This window comes from Chenopodium quinoa, unplaced genomic scaffold (assembly GCF_001683475.1).
Source record: "Chenopodium quinoa cultivar QQ74 unplaced genomic scaffold, ASM168347v1, whole genome shotgun sequence".
Taxonomy (NCBI): Eukaryota; Viridiplantae; Streptophyta; class Magnoliopsida; order Caryophyllales; family Amaranthaceae; genus Chenopodium; species Chenopodium quinoa.
In genome coordinates this window covers 1,904,100-1,928,124 of record NW_018743906.1, presented here as the reverse complement: position 1 = coordinate 1,928,124, position 24,025 = coordinate 1,904,100, and the positions used below count along the sequence as shown (strand labels likewise).

Sequence of the window (24,025 nt, the reverse complement as noted above, 5' to 3'; positions counted from 1 at the left end):
GGCACTCCCAGTCCTAGACTCAGCCGTACCAAGTGACCGGTTGGACTCTAACCTAAGCGTGCCGTGTGTTTTGGTGATGCCTCCATTTATTGCAAAGAGTATATACAAGCGGGAAAGGAAAAGAGCTGAGAGAGACAGAGGCGGTATCTTTAAAAAGTTGATGACTGAAGGTTAGGCGGAATCGTCTGGGGCAGGCGGAAACGAGCTTGATTGCTTGCGCTTGACTCAGACGTGAAAGCAGACTCTCTCTCTAAAAAAGTTTATCTCTCTTAAATTTTTGTAAAACGTACAAAAAGTGAGGGTAAACGGCTACATATAGGGGGTAAATTCAGGGGTACCCCCGTAATTTCCGCATAAGGTGAACAGTAAAAAAATTGGCGGTAAAATCACCCCCAATGGAAGAGTGACACCTGTCACAAATGCCACGTCAGATGTCACGTCACATCTGTGAGGGGCAAATGTTTGGGGTAATTTTACCCTGACACGTGGTCCAGTCAAAGAGTGACACGTGTCACCTTAGGGTTAGTCCATATAGGACCAATCAATGTTTGACACGTGTCCTCCCAAGGAAATGGGAAAAAGGCGGCCTTCATGGCCCAAATCCCGATAAATTCGCAATGCGGCGTAGCCCACCAATGATTAGGGCTTGATGACCTAATCATGGGAACAATTCCCGAGGACCCTATAAATAGGGAGATTTCCTCCTTTTGGAGACACGTTATACCATTTATTACACACCTTTACTCTTTGATAGAGACATCTCGAGCTTGGAATCCGAGCATATCCCCTCCTAAATTTCCGCACCTTTTTACTCCTATTCAAATTACTAACTTGACCATCGGAGGCGGAGCTCCAACCACCCAGAGTCTCCGTTATTTTGCAAGTACAGCTCACGTCGGACTAGACTTTGTGACGTAACTCTCCCGAGGGACTTAAACACCCAAAACAAGATTGATCAAGGATTTGAGGGATTGTTTGGGGAGGGGGTACGGTGGTGGTTCAAGGGGAAGGAGAGATGCGGCAAGGGTAAAGGAGGCCGACGCACGGTGAGGGAAGAAAGGTAGATGGCTTTTAGCGAAGGTGGCAATTGGGTACGATTGAGAAAGGTGAGAAGGAAGAAAGAAGGGAGGATGAAGATGATGATCTTGATGATTGAGGGCAATTTAGGAATTTGAGTGTTTTAAGTGATGCGGCAAGGGTAAAGGAGGCCGACGCACGGTGAGGGAAAGGTTGGGCGTGGGCCCGGCGTGGTGGGGGCAGGGAAAGGTAACTGGCTTTTAGCGAAGGTGGCAATTGGGTACGATTGAGAAAGGTGAGGAGGAAGAAAGAAGGGAGAATGAAGATGATGATCTTGATGATTGAAGGCAATTCAGGAATTTGAGTGTTTTAAGTGTACTAAGTGAGGATATTTTAGAAATTTTAATTTTTTTTTATTTTTAAAAAATGTTAACCATGGTTGAGAGTTAACTAAAATTTTTCATTAAGTTTACCATTGAAAAATTATAACTAATTGAAGTTTATCAAGAATCATAAAAAATTTTACAATTTACCACTGAGAAAAATAAAAACTATAGTTTTACCAAAGAGAATTTCCCAAACATTAATTCTCTTTTTATTACAAACCCTCTCCTATGACTTCATTTTGTTGCTGCATAAATGAAGTCATAACAAGCACCTCCTATGTAGTGATAGAAATCTAAAATCTTTGATCAGTAGTAACAGTTGGTTGTGCATCACGATTCTTTTCTGCCAGGAAAGGACCCCGTTTAACAGCTTCCTGCAGCTGGTAAAAAAAAAAAAACAGAAAACAATACAAGAGTCCACAAGAATGAGTAATTAGTCCAGACATTACCCACTTACATTAAATAAATAAATAAAAACTTCGTATATATTTTACTATTATTTACAAGAATTACAACCTAAAGCTCTGTAAGATTTTCATGCAACTTTATCCTTAACTAAATTGATTATTCTAAGGTAGTCTTATAACTTTTGACTACCAGAATTTTTAAAATGGACGGTTCAGATTGTTTGTTTTTTTATTATTTTTAATTTGTAATTTTAATTAAAAATAATTTTTTTAATTATTTTAAATATATAATTTTATCTTTCAAAAATTATTCTTTAATATTTTCGAATGGAAATAAAAAAAATACATAAAAAATTAGAAAATTAATTTTAATTAAAATTAAAATTAAAAATAAATCAAAAAACAAATAATCTCCGCCGTCCATCTTAATAAATTATGATAGTCAAAAGTCATAAGACTACATTAGAATTTTCATAACTAAATAGCACAGCCACCCTAGAACTCTGTTCTAAGAGAACATCCATGTACAAAGTATTAGTTTGGTGTTGGTAGCATTAAGCCAACTTCATAGATTGGCAAATATAAGAGCTACGGAGACAGTAACTGCATTTTTCTAGAGCTGATGTGTCAACCATGAAACATGCAAATTGACAACGGTATTGGTTGACATCCATCATGATTTTAATACAGTATCTGTAAAGGGCCATTTAGCTCAACAGGTAAAAAGGAAAGGAATTAGGAAAGAAGGTAGATGTTAGCCCCATTAGGTTGTCCTAATAGCCTAATAGTAATAGGAAACAAAAATTTGGAAAAGAAATAGTTTCATCTAATTGCATATTACTCTGTACATGATGATACAATATAATTGAAACTATTTATTGATGAGGGTGGTTATGCAAGTGGGGAGATAAAAGATCCTTGAGACACAGAGGAAAGTTCGATGGGGAAGATATGGACACCTTAAAGTGGAGGGTGGAATCTCAGTACATGCATACAAATTAATAAGGTGTCAAATATAATACCTTCCTAGATATAGCAGCAAGTGCAGAATCACTCTTAGGGTTTGTATTAGCAAGAGCCTTCTGAATTGCGAAGCAGCAGTTATATTTAGCCTCCATGCCTGCAAAAAAAAAAAAAAGAGAAAAATTTGATGTCTAGATGATGACGGTAATAGTAATGATGATAAAGAAGGTGATAATATTGATGGTGAGCTGAATGACGACAATCCCATAGCTGCTAAGCAACAATGAATCACAAATGCTTTGTGGTTAGTGTAGATGCTTCTTAAGAACATTTCTTGACAACCAATCAGGCAAGGCAAGGCAAAGGCACAATGCACTGCTTGAAAACCAACCAGGCAAGGCAAAGGCACAATGCACTGATCACTCCACAATACAAAGAGCTTGGATGCATATAATTTCTGGCTTAATGGAACATAGGGGGCATGTGATTTACTCAATTCTGAAATCAGGTATGGGTTAGTAATCAATATATAACACCCTAAATGAATACCCCAATCCTCCTTAATTCTGTCCTGCTCCCACTCAGAATTCAAACTACATACCTCAAACCTGGGGAAGGTCGGTTTAAGCAAAGCCTTACCTATAGAGCCAAGATTTACAATTCACATGCACAGGCCACAACTCTCATCACCTCCTCTAACCACCATAAATACACTTACCACCAGCAGCAGCAGCAGCAGGTTCATCACCCCTTGAATCAGATATGACTGCAGTGAGCATGTATGATTTTTCATATCAACCAAACAACTGGAATCTGGTATGAGCATCCCATAAACTTGATACCCAACCTCAACCCCAGATACCGGGAATTAGCCAAACTGGCTTTTAGAGATTTTCTTATACATACAACTTCCAATCAAATGATCTCAGTAATTAGGGGCTACTCTAAAGAATATACATTAGCTACTTGGAGGCTAACCACCTTGTTAAGTGAAGTATTCCTTTAAAATCACAGGTTCTACTAATGTGTATTGTTGAGCACCATCATGTCAATGTAGGCACAACCGAGGAAATTGTGAAAAAATAATCGCCCAACCATAAAGATAAGGAAAACCATGATAACAGCCTGAATTAAGAGCTAGGATGACAAGGGGGGTATTACATGAGAGCTCTTTCAGGATAACCAGAGATTTGAGACCTAATCAAACTACAATTAGAGCCAGATCGAATAAGACCTGATGCTTATCTTATTGCAGATCATTTAGGAGCAAAAAAGATGAAAACGTTTAAAAAAGAGAGAGAAAAGAAGAAAAGGCTGAATATACTATGAGCTGAACAAACCTATTTTAGTGGTTTCCATGTAAGCATCAGTAACAATACTTATGATCTCTTGCCTTGAGCAGACTTCCATCAAGCACCATTGACGACCCACCAAACTGGATATCAACCTATAACCCTGAAAAGAAGGCAGAACAATCAAATCAAGGGCAAACAGAATCAAAGCAAAATAGGAGCATATAAACTTGATATGCAGAAGTTGAGCAGATAAACCATGAAATGAAAGTAATTATAGCAATCAGAATGGTCTCCAACCAAAGTGATTCCCTTGTAAACTTGAATTTCCCCTTTCCCATTTTAATACCCAGCCTTCCTTCAGCACTACTTATGAGGTCTTTGTCTTTTTAAATAAAAGTGTGCTAAGAAAAAGAGAATGAACGAACTGATTTCCAATAAAATAGTATATTACATAGTATTTATTTCCCGTTGTAACTAAGTAAGAAAAAAAGCAACTTCAACTATTGTACATTTGGTGTCGCTTTAAATTTAAAAGTCATTCATTCATCAGATCAAATAGTACATATTTTCTACGAGTAAAAGTGCAAATGAATCCCCTTTAACAGGCCTGGTTATTCACAATTTTTTTTTCCTGGTTCTCAACAAGTGGATTCAGTTCCAGCTTTAATTCTAAAATGCAAACGGTAAACCATCTTCAATGACTAAACAAAACAGGATAAATATAGTAAATCAGAATTTAATGTTAACTAAAATACAAGTGTAGCTGAGGCATTGCATGTGTAGGTTCCGAAGGAATATAATTGTAAAGAACCTAAAAGAAGATTTTTCCACTTACTGCCAAACGCATTTCTGAATCTTGCTGGAGAACTGACAAGAACAGCCCCTGCAAGGAAAAAAAAAAAACCCTTCAATTAGACAAGGACACAACTGAATATGAGCATAGAATATTTAGTGCAGAATCGAAAATTTTTCCCATACAACTTTGTTTCAATTACCAGCATGGACGCACCTAGCAGAATATTCTTTTATATAGAAAAGCTCAAGAGATAACTTACTGATGGTGTCAATTTTGAAGTCTTGGACGCGATTTCATAAATCAAGCGACGAAGGATCTCTTCAGCTTCCCCTTTTAGCAATATTCTGTCTTCAGATCTGCTAGCACCAACAATGTCCCCAAAAGCATGAAGTGCAGCCTGTGTTGGACAATATAAAACTATTACCAATAACTCTTACAAAAAGAACTGACAGATCACTCAACAATAAGAGTCTCAAAGCTGAGAGCATCCAAGAAGAAATTAATTCAATGATGAACAATGGTCCAGCCATTAAGCAAGTAGTGGAATATTTTTAGTTTATATCTTGACGTATGCTGAGGAGTGATACTTTGACAAGTCAAGCAAGCACCCCCTATATTAATGACAAGAGTCATGAAACTACAGTAAGTAAATAAAGTTTACACATTTTTTACTGGAACTCATTGACCAAAAAATGAACATCACTTATGCTTTTCCATTTTCCTAAGCCCACTTTCCTAAATCTCTCTAACAAAATTTTACTTGCCGCACAAATGTAGATTTAAGCATAAAACAAGGGAAACAGATTCCACTTCAATTTAATCTCTGATGAACTATCCATAATGAAGAAAAAAAAAACTTCTAGTAACAACACAACTTTTTGGAAGTGCTCACCAGCTGCTTACCACCTTTATGCCTGTCAAAAGCAGCTTGACCAAGAAATCTTGCAGCTTCAAGAGATCTTAAGAGTAAAAACTCCGCTCCTGATTTAGCTGAAAACATAAGCCATAAGATAAAGTTAATATCTTAATTTAGTGTAGGGGCCATATCAAACCTTCCAGTTGTGTCATATGAACAGAATATGTATGTATGTGTGTGTGTGAAGGGTTTAGTAATGGGGATCCTTCAAGCTCGGATTGTCACCACAGAATGAACAATAATCAATCATAACATTTTTTTAACAGTTTGCTAATCCAGATAATATATTTCAATGCAATAATTTCAGAGATTAATATTGATTGCAGAGACTATTAGGTTCAACACAAATCCCGCAATTCCACATAATGGATGTGGCTATTTATACCAGTTGGTTTGTCACTGATACGCTCTACAATGGCCTAATCTCAATACATACATAAACCCAAGCTCAGCTCAACAATCTTATTTATTTTGATTAACAATTTTCAGAGCTGTTCATCAAATACAAATTACAAGTCAGCATGGAAAGGAAAATCTAAATAGGCCAGGCAATGATTACTTGATTAGTCTGTTTCATATAAGCCTACAAGTCAATCACGCGCAACAGAAATATTTATCTGAATGTCTTATCATTCTTTCGAAACCAAAGCACAGTTAATTCCAAATAATTGCTGAATTGTCAAGTATGCGAGCCACAATAAAATTGACAAGCTACTTACATGAGCCGATTAGACCAACTGTTTCAATCGCTGATTCACATTCATTGTCATCTATGGTTTCAGGTGAAGTGAGCCTCCCGATAATATCTGACAAAATTGCAAGAGCACCTGAACAAGCAAAAACAAAATCAGTAAGAAGAAGATGCTTGAAGAAAACCAGCCTGCATCTCTCTCCCACCCTCTTTTACTTCTGGTAGTTATGAATCACGATGCTGGAATTTGAATCACATGGGTTATGTCCTACCAACATATGCCTGAAAGATTTCTAGACATGAACACAACAATACAACATGTTGCACTTCTCCACATGCATAGAAAGTAGTCACCATTTAAATAAGCATCACAATTCACAACTGAATAAAAACTCATGAAGGAACAGGAAGAAGCCTCACTGGTTTCATCAATGAACGTAAATATGTTTTCTCTGGAAAGCATTCTTCCACTGATCACCACTGCTCTTGATCTTAACATTGACTCCAAAGAAGCATTTCTGTAAAGTTACACAAGAAAAAAATATATACGTAGTATAAAATAAAATTAATAAAACTTTAAAAATAATTATATAAAAAAGAAAAAGCTCTCTCACTGATTAGTGAATACCTTATAATACTGCCAAGAATTTGAAGAAGACTGGTTTTGGGTAAGAATTCTGATGCATGTTCACTTTCTGCTATCTTCAAACATCAAATTCAAAAAGAACAAATCAATAAAAGAGGGAACCTTTTGCTAAGAACTTAAAATTAGTAACAAATGAGAGGAAAATTAGAAGCTCCAAGCAGTAATTTACAGGGAAGAAAATCTGAAGCTTCAAGTGAAGATATAAAATTCATTACTTGACCTTAACTACCAGCAGCAAGTTAATTACAGCACTATATGACAAATGATACAAAAATATGATAAAGGGAGTGCTTTTGCATCTTTAAGATGCCACAATACCGTCACCACATATACATAATGAGGGAAGGACCTCAAGCTACCATGAAGCAATTTATCTACAAAATCAAGGAACGCCGAGTGTTTCTCAGTGACTTGAAATTCTCAAGCTATACAAAATTCTCAAAATCAAGCAAATCTTCCACACCTCAACAAGATAAATCTTTCTTCATTCTTTTTCCCAAGCTACTAGAACATCTTTGACAGTACAAGACTGAACCAACTCACCAAAACAAGGCTATAGATGAGAGCCAAAGAGAAAGGACACAAGGACCAACGAGAAAGGACCCAATGGTTTGCAATGTAAAAACTTCCATCTTAAAGAGCAGATTTAGCTGGGATATTCTCTTTGACTGCCATCCATTGAAAAAATAATGCGGAGTTATTGCCTTCCATGGAAGGGAAGAGTAAAGACCATGGACAGATTTCTTTCAAGGAAGCTACAGTCTACAGAACCTTTAAATAGAAAAGGATACTCTCAAATAGCATTGTATTGGAAAAGTTCATGGGTAGATAACCGGACTTGAACAGTTGAACCATCTTAAATGCAAAGGATTGATGCTTTCTATGATGTATTTCACATATTAGGGACAGGTGCCAAACACAATTGCAATATGAGAATCTGAAAGGATAAACAGCTTTTATATTTAAGTCAATCGCATAGCCCCTTCCTAAGTATAAATACAATATGTAAAACAAATGCCTCTATTCAATACCAAATCAAAGCTGCACCTCCCACTTAAGGTTTCTACTTAATAATATCTAATAATAACAGCAGAAACAACCTATGAATCTCTGATAAGGGATGGTTTAAAGACAAACACAATTGAATGTCAGAGTTAAATCTAAGAAATCAATAAGTTATGTCGCTACATTAGAAAAATAATGCCTTGTTCTAGGTCAGCATGTGCTTAAAATACGAATCCGGTATCAATTGGCTACAATCTAAAATTAAGATAAAGCTTTTCAACGCAAAAAATCCTGATCCTGTTGGCATGTAGAGGGAAAAAAAAAAGGTTCATAACCCTTTTAGGTGTCAAGTGTAAACAGAAGTTACTACATATAAGTTTGAAATTTTTCTCAACCAGTTGTTGTGGCTGCATAAGCACATATGTGACATGCATTCTGTAAATCAAGCATATCATGCATAACAACATATATATATAAAAGAGTGGGGTAAAATCAGATCATATAAGCACCTCAAATAAGAGCTCCAGAGCATTTAGTGTTGCAAGTGTGTCATCAGTTTTCCTCACTTCTGCCTCTATTAAACCAAGTAAATTCAAGCTAGCAATTACTTCTGCGACAGCACGAGAGACTGAGAACAGCTTCACTATTAAAGAAAGAATTCGTACACGCCCCTGTCACATGAATGTTGTATAAATTGACTGAAACAATTCAAAATATTACAGCTCTCTGATTAAGTAGCATAAAAAATAAATAATTAAATGGGCATGGAAATGGGAACAGATAAGTGTCAATTCTCAAATATTAGGATGCATGGATACATCGATTAAAATTTATAAAAATTTATATACATTTTCCCTTAGAGAATTTACAGATAAAATTTATCAACAAATAAATATATACAATTTGAGATTTATCCTAGGCTAATGTCTTAGTTTTGGACTAAATCAGGAAAAGGAAGGAATAAATTCGCAAATGAGTGCAAATTCTGCAAAGCTGAAAGATTATGTTGGCATATAATACCAACATATAAAGGTTTGTTTCAAATGTAGGCATAAAGTTTATACTAGTGATATCTGGAATAATAAGTCTGTAATTAACTTCAAGCAAATTTACTCTTCATTAGCACATTAAGAAAAAGTTGCTTGAACTTAATGTATTTTTAAAATCTAATAATTACTGAACACCACGAACTAGTAGATAGAACAGCTTACTCGCTGGGATCCAGCTTGCTTTTTTCATAATATTGACTCTTTACTAAACTCCTTCTATACACTCCAAAAATATTCAAAACACAGCTACTACTTTCAGTCACTGCTTCTGATGTTATTCAATTTAAAGGTTCTTTACACCAAATATAGCCAAGGTGCCACCAGTAACACAATCTAATAACGCAAAATTTCCAGAGTTCATTCTCCACTTCAATACACATATCAAAGTTCATTTCAGTGAGATATTTCAATGAAAACTGACACAAGAGCATTAGCTTATGTCATAATATAGTTTCAGTTATTTTTTGTAAGCTTATATAGCATATTAGCATTAGGTCATTAGCTTAATTTGACAAGTTGGCATGATCATGGATGTTAACACACTCACTCGTAAACAAGTCCCCATGGATAGATACATGATTATGTAGTATAACAGACTCATGGTGCAACAATAGATATGAAAAAACAATTCATTTTGGGAAAAAACATTCCAAAAATGAAAGGCAAAATTGGCCGCAACAACACCAAATATAGCCAAGGTGCGACCAGTAACACAATCTAATAAGGATGCACCCAACAGCACAATCTACATAAATGAGACTGGAGAATCAAGTTTCCACCAGAGTACGGAAATATTAAATACTAGATGCCTTTTAAATCCCACCATTAACGATTTTAAGGTTGAATTGAACTTAAATATACACCATTAGCTAATAAACTAAAACCTATTGATTAAGAACATTACAGAAACTTTTACTGAAATTGTAACTAAAAAAATTGGTAAAAATCGTTTAAAATGGAGAATAGGTCAAGTGAATGAGTTGATAAATATAAAATTTTGAAGGAAATTGATCTTTTCATGTGCAAAATGTTTACTTGACAGAGTTCGTTAATGGTAAAGATTTGGTTGGGTCGTTGACTTTTTGTCATACCTTTGCCGGCTGCTCAAAATTCTTTGAGAACAGATAGACAATATATTGATTCTTGTCACATATGTGTTTCAATCTTCAAATATTAAAAGGGTTCATGGGTTGCTTTATTTTGTTAGCTGAAAGTGGTGTTTGTGGTTGTCTTCCATGGAGTCTAAATAGAAGATGAACTTTTTTCTTTTTCTTTTTTTTTTTGGGAAACAGAAGAGAAAATGAACTGAAAGAGACAGAATGATAACCTTTTATTTTAGAAATTCCAAATCTTATGCAGGGAAATGTTTATGAGTTGCAAATTACATTAAGGCCCCGTTCACTTCACCTCATTTTTGCTGAATTGAAATTATTTTTATAGACCTGAAATTATTTTTGCTGAACTTAAATTATTTTTACTAAACTGAAATTAATTTTACTGAACCGTAATTATTTTTGTTGAGCTGAAATATTTTTACTAATTTTTAGCTATATTTCTTCTTTAAAATTACTGAATTTTATTGAACTAAAATTATTTTTACTGAACTGAACTTATTTTTACTGAACTGAAATTATTTTTATTGAATATTATTTTTTTAAGGTGAAGTGAACAGGCCCTAAATTTGGTTAATTATCATAATCAACAAGATTGAGAAAAAACATGTGAAATAGCAAATTTTTTGCTTGACGATGAAGAATAGGGCTGATGAACAACGGTGGAAAGCGGGGAGTTAGAAATGACGAACGAAAGGAGAGGAAAGCAAGGACCAGAGGAGTTGGGACAATGGAAAAGTTTTTTTAAAAAAAAAAAAGTATTAAAGATTCACTAAATTCCAACGAACCATTTTTCTTCATCATCATGTATTTCACTCCTTTCACCCTTGTCCACAGGTTGCGGCAGCTGGTGCACCCGCGTTAGGTTTTGCTGTTGCACTCAGCCATAATTAGTGTCTTCGCAGCAAATTTTGCGACTGTAAAAAATACAAAGACTCTTACATTATTTGTTGTACATCAGAATATCTTCTGAAATGAATCGTGGAAGAAATCCACTATGAAGACGTTTTAGGAGTTACAAAAACAACTATAGACTCATATTGGTCATGGGTTGAGATATAAAATAGAACCCTGTGAGATATATTTCCTTCTTGTTCTTGAATCTTAAAGGTTCATTTCTCATATTAAACTTATGATCCATATGAGCTCAAAACTTCACAGATAGGAATATATCAATGCCTCTATCAGCAAAGAAATTCAGGGAGACTCTTTTATGTAATTTGGGTTAGATAAGATTTATATTTAAATCAGTAGGACAAATGGTGTATTTGGAATTGGATATAATAGTTCTCATCAAGTTAGTGGTAATAATAATAATTAGCAAGGTCCTCTTTTTTCAAGTGATAGAATCAAGATTTTGTTTGAAGCCTTAAATTTAATGTGGAATTTTCACGAGATAGAGCATAGAATCCTCAAGAGTTGAACCATCTAACTCTGATTTTTGGCTACTTCTATTTATTTATTCGTTTCTCATATATAAATTTATATTTAGCATATAACAATCAAACCCCAAATTACCAGTGAGGTCGTCTTGATAAGTGTACCTTAATGATTTTAAATGAAATTTTCAAGATATTGGAGTAGAACTCCTTGATAGGAACCACCCAGCTTTCTCATATATACACTCTAAGTAAGCTTTTAGCATATGCGTAATACGATAATATAGCACCATATTTTAGCATGTTCCTAAGAAGTATGAAATTCCCAATATTTCTACCCATGGTGTCCTCAATATGCATAGTTTAGCTATGCATGATTGCATGCTCTTTGATTTATGTCTAGGCCATAAATTGAATTCTTTATTTAATTTTTTTCGATCATCAATAGAGCCATTCTTGGTGCCATTGTCTATACTATGAGAAGGTTAGATCCTGCCAATTATAAGGAAGCTAATTACTCAATCTGGCAAGAAAGATGTAAGACAGACTGAGACACCCACAAAGTTGCCTTCTGATAAAACTCCCTACACCCCACAACAAAACTTCTCATTTCTCTTTAAATAATTTTACCACAAATACTTCCCATTTCTCTTGACTTGGGTGTACATAATATAATGATATTTTACTTTTCCTCAATTTCTTTACATTCATTTCCTCTCTACTTCTGTAAAGCATTACAGCCCCCCCCCCCCCCTCTTTCTCTCACAGTCTCACCACAACTGAATTAAATAGAAAATTCCCACTTTTTTTTTGGTTCACTTATATTTAACAAAACCCCACCACAAACACTCCCCTAAAACTATGTGCCCAAGAGAATCGAAAGTCTCTTGTTGGATAAGTAATTCATGCGATATATATGAGCTGATCAAAACAAGCCCGGCCCGCTGGCCCGGCCCAGTTTTGGGCAGCATTTTCCGGCCCGAAATCGGGTTGGGCCGGCCCAACCCGAATTTTTAATTTTTGGGCGGGCTTGGGAATGCATTTTTAAGCTATTTTAGTTCATTTTTGGGCCGGCCTGAAATGGCCCAAAAAGCCCGCGCGGCCCGTCCATTTTGGGGCGGGTTTGGGCATGAAATTTTTGGCCCAAAGCTAGGCCCGACCCGGCCCGAGAAATGGGCTATTTTTATGCCTCGGCCCGACCCGAACCTGGCCCGGCCCATTGATCAGGTCTAATATATATATATATGCTAACAATAAACAAAGAGTACAAGATAAATTACTATGAATTTACTTATGGGGAGTGAAAGGAGAAGAAAAATACACTCCATCGAACATTTTTCCGCACAAGGTAGAAAGCATTTGGTTTTACTAAAGGAAAACATTATAGTATACACTCTGTCGAATGAACAAAGAGAAAAAAAGTAAAATAATAGCTTCATTACCAGCGAAGAACATTTGGCAGCCAGATGCTTAAGGTCTGTAGCTTCACTGCTCTCAGCTGGAAATATAGTGGCCTGTATGGTACTTCTTGGTTAATACAACAGACCATATGATAAATGATAAAACACAATACAATACCCATACATTATAGATATTATAAGCTAAAATGAACTTATAGTCAATTTCTTACAATTCCTTCTGAAGAAGAAGCAATACTCTTGATAGCATCCATCGAAGCAGCTGCCACACGTTCATCACTGAAGATCACAAAAAAGAAAGTATGTTGAATGAAACAGTGCAATGTCCTTACATCTGTAAGAGTTTAATTTCTAAAAAAAGGTAGGGTTTGAGAGAGCTTTCTCACTTCAGATTATCATAACATAGAGGTCTTACAGAGGACTAATCCTTAATTTTTCTTATAAAATATTACCTCTGTTTTGGAATAGTAACACTATTTCCTTTTAGCTAGGGATGGAAATTAAGTTCGGGTCAAGTCCAATTGAAGAAAAAAAAAAAAAAACCGAGCCGAATCCGAGAAATAATGATCCGACTAACTTTTAATGTACTTATATATATTTTATTATTCATCTTATGGATTTATACGTCTTTGACATAGATTGATTATACATTTGGATACTATTGAATTGGGTCAAAATAAAATTGAAAGTAGGAGTCGGATAGTGGGATTTTTAGTCAGATCGGAGTAAGATTTGCATAATCCGAGCCGAATCCAACGACCTGTTGTCATTCCTACTTTTGGCACAAGGGAGGGAAATTAAAAAGCATGTGAAATGGTGCAACTATTATAATTTTAGTAAGCATATGGGTGATAGGGTACTTTAATGTTTTGGGGCGGAATAAATAAGGTAATTCAGACATGTTAACCAAATAAAGGTTAACCAAATAAAGAGATGGTGCAATTACTATGATATGTTTTAAGGATAGGGTTCAACTATTAAAATAGTCTTGTTTTAGGGAAATGATGCATCCATTATAATAGTTTTGTTTTAGGGAAATGATGAATCTATTCCGAAACAGAGGAAGTACGAGTTAGGAATAAAAATTCATTGATGCTTCCCATCAAAGAATGAGTAAAAGGAGAAGTAAAAAGGTGAATAGAATATAGAATATGAGGCCATCTAAAAACAAACGAAAAGCAAAAGAAGTACTCCTCCTAAATTGCCCATCATTATGGGAGATAGTTTTGAATAAAGAACAAAAATAAATAAAAGCAAGCTGTAATAAAGAGCCTCTACTACAGCATTATAGTAGGCTTAGCAGCATCCATTAACAACAACTATATTGTGAAGCATAGGCCTCGAAATGACAGGTTAGCTACACCAAGCATATCACTCAGCAAACAACAAAAAGAACAATCTCAACACAATCATGCTTCTCACCAGATCATTAAGTTAACAGTTTTAATTTACGGTCACTATGTTTTATTAATTTTATATATTTGTTTTTATAAAAACTATACGGCAAGATTCAAATTTAACAAACACATAACAATTGAATTAAATAAAATAAATTGAATCAAATAGAACTTCTAATTTGCAGCGCTACTATCAATGCAAATAGAGCATTCTCCATCCCTATTTCATATCACTTAGTTTTACGGACTTCTTCGGTAAATCAATTTGTTATAGCAGTGGTTTCATATTATTGTATTCTAAGGATTAACTTCTTTTTCGATCTCACATAAATCTTTACCAAAGAAACAATTTGCTTTATACAAAATTAAAATAACAAAAAATAATAATAAATTAAAGGAAAATGGTCATAAATAGCAAAAAAATTCGAAGAAAAAAGAGGGAGAGGAAAGGGCTTTAAAACCCTGATTTAAGTGTTAATTAAAAGAGATTTATCATACAGAAAATTTGTGTGTGCTACATCATTGTGTGACAAAAATATTGACAATAATATTAGGGTGAGATATATGAAACAACCTTGTAAACCATAAGGCACCCAAAATGGAACAATTTTGTAATCCTCGTGCACCCAAAGTGGAATTGTCAAAACCTCCATTATGGTTTTTATTCCTTTTTTGTTCCACTCACCCTTTGTTTATAGTTGTATGTTTGTTTTTATTTTTATTCTACTTCTTTACTTATATTCCATTTTTGGCACATTATTTTACCAATATACCACTCTTCCACAATATTTACACATTTCCACACTATATCTCTTACTTTATCTTATGCCCACCTATCTTTTTGAACTCTCTACTTCACTTTATCTTAAACCCACACACATTTCTACATACCCTCTCTTACTTTTTCTTACACCCACCCATCTTTTTCAAAGCTTTCTGAAACAACACATCCACAGTAAGTGGTCAAAGAAAAAAGAAAAAAAAAAAAAACTTTTGTTTGTTTCATATTAAAATTTCAACTCAAAGAGAGAATAAACTTAATCTTGAAATTTTTGTAATTAAAAAATAGGAAAATTTGTCAAAAACAACCTTTTAAAGTGTCCACTTTATTTAAAACAACCTTTTAAATTTTTTTTTGCAATTTAAGACCACATTATAAAATTTTTTTATCAAAGATAACCAAATGTTACTTTCCGGCGTTGACTCAATTTTTGCCGATGTTGACCAGAGTGTGCGAGTCACGTGACCTCCTACATTGCTTAATACACCCCTTTTTCCTCCAATTAACTCCTATTAAAACCTCTGCTTCTCTTTCATCCCTCTTTTAGTACGAGTGAATTGGAGTGAAAATTGGTGTATTAAGCAATATACGAGTTCATGTGCGTTGCACACTAGTGGTTAACATCGGGACAAATAGAGTCAAACGCCGGAAAGTAGCATTTGGTTGTCTTTGATAAAAAAAAAATTATAATGTGGTCTGAAATTGCAAAAAAAAAATTTAAAAGGTTGTTTTAAATAAAGTGGACACTTTAAAAGGTTGTTTTTGACAAATTTTCCTAAAAAATATAAGCAAAAACATATTAATGTGTGATCTTGTTTAGTTTGTCTCACTGTGTAGTTTCAAAATAGAAACTGTTTGTAATTTTAATAATACAGAATTGGAATATACTGACAGTCAAATGTGTACACTAAAAAAAAGGTCAAACAAAAAGGATTTTCTTATGTTACTTGAATAATTAAATAGTACTGAAAATTAAAAAAGAGTATGCACTAGTGGTACCAGTAGCTACAAATATCATATGGTACTTGGGAGACATAACTATTAGAGATAAAAAAAAATAAAAATAGTATTAGAATTGATTGGATGACACATTTAATTTAGACACACACTTTTAGAAAAGTGAGATAAACATGTGAAAGACAATAATACCCCTACTTAATCTCCTCTTTCCTTCCTCCATCTACTGACCAGCCTTGTGAGCTACCATCAGCCCGTCCCACCTATATCAATGAATTCTACTCCACCACCACCTTGATGTACTTTTTCGGCACCACCCATACATTCGTCACCATCTTCATCACATAAAGCCCACAAAATCACATAAGATCCAATAGCATTTACAACCTCAAGTCCCAATCATCAATTCGTCACTTCGTCACTGCTACTACCTTAAGATCTCAAATCGAAAAAGTAGACTACGACAAAGGATGAAAAAATTGATGTTGCAATCAATGTTTCAGTAATTATTTTTTTTTTAACAAAAAAAAAATAAATAAATAAAAAATAAAAACCCTATATCTACACTTTGTCATGCGGGGATGAAATTACTAGTCCTACCGACTAGTAGTGATGGTGGTGTTGACAAGGGTTCTATAGTGTTGAGGCAAAAGAGGAGGTTATATCCAGCGGTGATGGTCGTGGTATGATGCGGTGGAAGGAGGTGAGAGAAAGAGGCGATCGAGTAGTGGTGGTGGTGGTGAGGAATGAGGTGCAATGTGGGTGATCTGTTTATGGGTCAGGTGTGAGAGAGGAAAGAGATTAGTCTAATATGAGGGAGGAGAGAGACTAAGAATAAGGGTAAAATTGACCATTCACAATAGAAAATATGCCTAAAATAGAAACATGTCAACTAAAAAAAAAAAATCCGTAAACAGAATGTGTCAACTAAAAAAAACAAAGGTAGTATGAATATAATAATATTCCATATTAATATATAGGAACTTGATTTAAAGTTGTAAGACCTAATTTAAACTTACTGGACTGAATTAAACTAAATGGAATTTAAATGACTTGATAAGAACTTCTCAAAACTTATTAGACCCAAAACCTTTTTTTAAGGTAAGGAAAATCCACCCTTAATAATACTTTATATTTTTAGGAGAATATATAACCGTATTATTGTAAACAATAACGCAAAGCTAGTCTTCCATGTCTAGGGATTTAAGTTATAGCCACTAGTGCAATGATACCAAGGTAACCAAAATAAGGCATAGCCACATAGCTCAACAAAAGTTAAGTGACAACAAATAATACCAAATAATTCCCTTAATGTCCTTAAATTCCCTGCTTAAAGCTGGAGATGATTTCCGATTCATAGGCATGAGGGAGTCATATCAGAAAAATAGCTACTTGGTTACCCACTATCAACTATATGAAGATGCACAAAATATTTTCAAAACAAGGATTAGCAATCTCCAGTTTACTTAAACTACTACTAAGCCCAGCGTAAATGAAGAAGGTACCATAATAACATTAAAGAAACACTAATCTCTATGACAAAACACGATAAGATAAGATGGGAACAACTATGCCAAGTGGACTAGCAATTCAGAAAATTACACTTTCCCAGTGAGCATAGGTTTCTAGGTTGCCCCTTTTAACTCCAAGATTAAACTGTTTTCTTTCAAATTAAACGAGTTAGAATAACTCTGTCACACCTCACAAGTATATGGATTCCTAACTTTGGAAATAACCAAGCCTTTTCTGCGCATGCTAACTTTGCACATATAGCTAGAGCTATCATCCATACCATTTTGGCTACATCTCATCTAATCTATAAGTATATTTTCCACGCATCTCAGTATAAATGAGTAAATTTCCAACACAGAAATACAGGTGGCAATAACAATTGCTATAACCATATATAGATAGCTTACCCATTAACAAGGCAAAGAAGTAGCAGGGGATATATATTGTATGTAATTATCAACTGAGATGGGTGGACAGATTTGTCATTTAAATCCTCAAAAAGAAAAGAGACCTGCATGAAAATCGAGGAGCAACATTCATTGATAGAAAAAGTATACTTGAAATAAAAACAATCCTAAGAAAATTTAGACACCACCACAGAGATAAAGATTATAATAAAAGATTATATATTAGTGCCTAAGTTATTCCAATTTTTTCAAAATTTCATCCTGCAAACACAGCTAGTTCCAAATTTTTGTTTTCCACATATACTAACAGACAGCAGCCAAACAGCAAAAAAAAAGAGTCTGCTTTAGAATTGAAGAAGGGAGGGGGGAGGGGAAGTGGAGGTTTACATACTATTTTGCAAGTCAAACATCTAACTGCTTCAGAATCTGCTTGTAGACCGACTTGCAATAAAGACTGCAGTAAAAGGAGTCATATTAAGTGTAAATAAGGATGCCTAAAGAGCTATTAAGTACAAAAATTACCAAGCAATGAATCAAGGATAACAAAAACAGCTTGAGCTTATTACACGATCAAGTTCTAAGATCAATGTTGAAGAACAGACTCATGGATAATTCACACTAATTTTGTAGTTCCAAACAAGTACTAACTCTGTCCCTAATTGTTTGCTCCACTAGTCCACTTTCCTTTTTAAGGTGTCCCCAAAAGATTGCCCCATACTACTTTTGGCATGTTTTCCCACTTGCACTCTGTCTATCTCTCTCCTCATTGATATTTGTGACAGCCTATGTGCATCATTTTTTGCCCAAAGCCTTAATAAAGTGAATTTATGGTTTGGGGCAAACAATTGGGGATAGAGGGAGTAACAGGTAACAAAATTAAGGGAGAACTTTGTTTCTAGAAAAGCCACGAGTTTTTCTTTGAATGCCTAGTTCACATAGTAATTTTCCGAGGATTTGTATCTATACCGGTATCACCTCAATTTACCATAATTTCTTCAGAGATATAAGCGGATTTTTGTAAAGACGGGTAGGGAGCCCCACTCCCCCCTTTAAGCCTTCATCCCAACTGGATAGTCCTAGTGATGTTAACAGGCCTGAGTTTTAAAAAAATGGGCTGGTCCCACCAAGGTTTGGTAAGAAGAAAGCTCCCCGAAAAAAAACAAATTCCAAAAAAAATTGCACTAATACTTGCCAGCTGCCACAACAGATAAACTTGAATTACTCAAGCCTATGCTTAGTTAAAAGAACTTAATCTCTCCCTAAGAGGAATATCCAAGTGAATTAAAAACAATTAGAATGAAACCAAAGTCTGAAAAATGGAAGAAGATGCACAATGCCACTTTTCCAAGGCTTCGATTTATTTTTTGAAGTGCCAAGTACCCAAATTCCTGTTGCATCTTTCTCTGCATTACCTAAATATCTTGTTTGTCCATTTTTGTTTTATACAAGGAGTGGCTATTCCTGCTAGCAAGGCCTGAAGCCAGAGCTGATCCTCTCAAGGGCTGGCAACAAGAATCAAGTCTAAATTTCTATATTTAGCATGTAATTGTAAAAAATTCCCTACAAAGTTGGGAAGTCTTGTTGCATGCACATGATGATTTTTAATGCACACGTACCATATATTGCGGGATAAGAGAGGAACCATATTTTGTTCTAAATATTCTTTCTAGACAATTAACCAAGGCATTTTCCAATCCAGGCACCACCGCTTTAGTCTGCAAGGCACTGCATTGAGACGGAAATAATATTAATGAGCCTACATGGAAAAGCTATTGCCCCTATCAGAAGAATAGATCAATAAGATAATTATATAGAAACATAAAATAGACTCCGGTTCATCTAACAGATCAAGTGTCTTTCATCACCACCATTTTGACAAGTAAAAGATGTACGGTTATAAACAATTCAATTTGGACACCTTAGGTCAGATTTGCTAAAACTACTTAAACAGGAAAGTCCCCACAATATTCAACCTATACAGAAACACACATACATACACACTCATCACCCTACAGCATATCCTAATCTTAATCACAAGTTCAACCCTTTATTCCAAATCACCTACATCCTATCGATGGCTGTAAGAATTTATGTATAACTAATTCAATTTTATTTTCCTATGCCCCCTCAGTCCCTCACCTTAGCTCCAAATTCATACCAAATATTGTAGTAATTAGTGAATAAACTTCGTCAAAGAAACTTTCAACAATCAGCTCAACAGTCAACACGCTATTCTTCTCACAAATCCAAAAGGAAAAAACAAAAGGGAGAACTTCAAAAATCCGACAGAACGAAATTCAAGCTGTTACAGGGCCAACATCAAATAAGAGTTATCCCTCCATAACTCCATCCAAAGTTAAGCTTATATGATCTTACGATACGAGCATCAATATTTACACCATCATTCTCTTAAATTATTAGCATTCAGCAAAACCAAATAAATGACAACTTACATAAAAAAATAAAGTACTTTTTCAAAACAAACCTAACAATGGTATATTTCATTACATTGTAAAACATAATAATATTCATAAACAAATTTATCATTCCCGAGTATAAGCTGTAATGGCTATATAACTTAAACTAAAAAAATCCAAAGAGCAAATACATAATTTTACCCTCTTCTGATTTTTAATTTTTTAAGGCATAATTGCTTGATTACCAAGAAATCTATACTTAGTATTTAAAAACACAAACCATAATTTTTCATATGACACGTGTCATCACAACTCACTCACTACCACATATGACACATGTCACCCCTTTTGATCTTTTTGTTTAAGTTTTAATACATTCTATAACTAGCAAATTCAATTAAGAAAATGAAGTGTTTCATTTCCATCATAATAAAATAAAGTTGAACCAATTAATATATATCACATAAACATATGAATTGAATTATATAAAAATTGTCTTTTCAACCAATAGACTTAAAATACTACCTCCGTTACATATTATTTGCAACGATTTGACATAAACTAGAGAGGAAAAATGTCTAATTGTTGCAAATGATATGTAATAGAGGTAGTATAACTTAAACCAATATGTCATTTCATATCCTACAATCTTCATGTATATATACGTATCTAAATTCCTTTATCTTTTTTCACAATTCTACCCTCATTCTTTTTTTCCTTTTAAGTTTTAGTAATAAAACAATTACTTCGTATTTCATATCAAAAGTTTCATCCAAATTTATCTTAATTAAGTAAATAAGCAAATTTTCACATCACTAATTATTAATTATACGTCAAACACGTGTTAAATTAAGAAAAGGAATTAAGAAAAGGAATTATAACCAAAAAATTAAGAATTAAAATAATGAAATTCAACCAAAAAATTAAGAATTAAAATAAAAAAATTATAACCAAAAAATTAAGAATTAAAATAAAAAAATTCACCCGAAAATCGATAAATTAAGAAAAGGAACAAGGAATTTAGTTATTAATTCTTACTTAATGATGAATGGAAGAGGAAAACGATCAAGAAATTCCTTCACTGAAGCTTCGTTGAGTATACCTGCATTCAAATTTCGAAATTTGTAATTAGACGCAAAAAATAAACAAAACAATTTAGGAGCAAAATTATAGAAAGCAGAAATTACCAGGATAAAAGGCGAAATCAGTTGCTGCTTCAAGAAGTTGGTTTGTTTCTGCTGCTGAAAGTTCCTTCATTGTTGCACAAGCTAGAGGAGAGCAAAAACTGGGGTTCGAAACAAAGTGTTAGAAAAAAAAAAACGTTGGATTGCGGTGGAAGAAAACGTTAAGGTTGGGGTGACACTTGGGAGTGACTTGACACGTGCTATAGGGAGATGCCTTTGGGCTTTGGCCTTCTTTGTATGGTTTGAGAGTTAGGGCCGTTTCTAATTTATTGAAGTAAATTGAGTTGAGTTGAACTGAACTGAAGTGAGCTGAATAGAGCCGAATCTTGTAGTCAGATCACGAGACATCAATACTTAGCATTAGCGATTGTAGTGGTTTAACGGATGATGGGCGGAATGGGTATAAAATGTGTACCTCCCATGGTGAATGGGGCGGGTATTGATGTTAGAGTAGACCCGCTCCACCTCGCCCTATACCTGGCCCATATAAATTTTTACCTACATTCCTATGTAGGTAGCACTGCCTGCGCCCCCTTTCTGTCATGATGATGTCATCGTGTTGTTTTCAGTTTCAAGTCATCATCTATAAAATGTTCATTTCCATGGTAGTAAATGTTCAATTTTGTATCCATACATGTTCAATTGTGTTAATACATAATATAACATCTAAATTAATTTATTTTTTGTATTTGTGATTCTAAAATGTGTTTTTAAATTACAATTTATTATTTGGTTAATTTACACACTATTTTGATTGAATATTATTGACTCAATCACAATAATAAAGTTAATAATAACTCAATCACAATAATGAAGTTATTCTAAATATTATTTATACGGCTATTTCACCAAATGCCACTAACAAATTTAAAAATTCACCAAATGTCATCGGACTTTTCATAATTCACCAAATGCCACTCAGCTTTTAAATAATTTACCAAGTGCCATTAATGACTAACGGTCGTTAACTCCGTTAGTCATTAGGGTCTAATCATGACACATGCCATGATATGATTAGTCTATTTATTTTAATTCATAAAATTAAAATAAAAAAATAAAAAATAAAATAAAAACAATATTTTCCTAGCCACCTTCCCACCACCGCCAAACCCTAGCCCCCTCCCCTTTTCTCGCCGGAAAACAGCCGGCCACCCCCTTAACCACCAAAAAAACGGTCGATCGGCCCTTAAGTACTCCACCTGACCCACCGCCGACTCCCAAAACCACCCACACAACCAGCCCCGACCCCAAATACCACCAACATAAGCTTTGATTTAAACACCCAGCGTTTTCCAACCACCACGCAAAACCACTCCTCCTATCCTCCACCCTTGAAACGATGAAATCGACCATAGAAATCGACCATTGTAGAATTCCATGGTTGATTTCGGTCGTTTGAGGGTGAAGGGTTTCCACAGTCGGGTTCTATTCTGAATTTCCATGGTCGGTTGTGGTGGCTATGTGATGCGTCGTGTTGGTGCGTGAGGTGGTTGCGGGGGTTGGGGTGGGCATCAGCGCAAGGTCGTCGGGTAAACAGCGTTTTGTGGGTCAGTGTGTGGGTGCTGGAGTCGAGTAGGCAGAGTTTTGGGCATAGCGTGAAATGGTTGCGGTGGTTTTTCGGGGGATTAAGAGGAGTCGACGGTTTTGATGGGGTCAAGGGGTTCCAGCGGGACGTCAGGGGTTCCGGCGGGTTCCGACGGAAGGTTAGAGGGTTCCTGCAGGAGGTCAAGGAGTTCCGGCGGTTGGCTTTGGGTCGTCGGTTGGCTTAGGCAGGTGTTACGGTGGTGGGGTTGGGTTGGGTTGGGTTAGGAATTAGAGTTATTTTAATTTTATTTTATTTATATTTTTTAAACCAATAATCGATTGTCATGTGTCATGATTAAGCCTCTGGTAGTCATTAATGGCACTCGGTAAATTATTTAAAAACTGAGTGGCATTTGGTGAATTCTGAAAAGTGCGATGGCATTTGGTGAATTTTTAAATTTGTCAGTGGCATTTGGTGAAATTTTCGTTATTTATAATTGTGTTTTTAAGTGTAAAAGGGAACATACTTGTCAATTGTACATACATAGTTTAAAATTAAATACATTTTATAATATAAAACTATCATTCTTGTTGCACCCTTAATCTAATGTTCTCACACATTTTCCTTGAAAATTTTGAGCTTAGCATAGTATTTGTGTCAGTTTTAGCTTCTTTAATTAATAATTCTATAAAATAAAATATCAAAAAATAAATCAGAACAAGTATGACATGCTATAAACAATTATAAACAACTCTCAATACAATA

The 24,025-nt window shown here is 34.7% G+C and overlaps 1 protein-coding gene across 1 annotated transcript; it reads right to left on the bottom strand.

Annotated features, from left to right (window-relative positions):
• Positions 1–1,480: 1,480 nt before the first annotated feature.
• Positions 1,481–21,965, bottom strand: LOC110686963. Its single transcript, XM_021863587.1, has 17 exons — positions 21,739–21,965; positions 21,590–21,653; positions 19,751–19,859; positions 18,526–18,588; positions 18,135–18,238; positions 13,293–13,359; positions 13,105–13,176; positions 8,632–8,793; positions 7,100–7,173; positions 6,892–6,989; positions 6,500–6,607; positions 5,757–5,854; positions 5,124–5,261; positions 4,904–4,951; positions 4,114–4,228; positions 2,833–2,930; positions 1,481–1,783 (listed from the first exon to the last, which is right to left on the bottom strand). The coding sequence occupies exons 1-17, from the start codon at positions 21,806–21,808 to the stop codon at positions 1,697–1,699; spliced, it is 1,575 nt and encodes a 524-aa protein (XP_021719279.1). The 5' UTR covers positions 21,809–21,965; the 3' UTR covers positions 1,481–1,696.
• Positions 21,966–24,025: the final 2,060 nt, after the last annotated feature.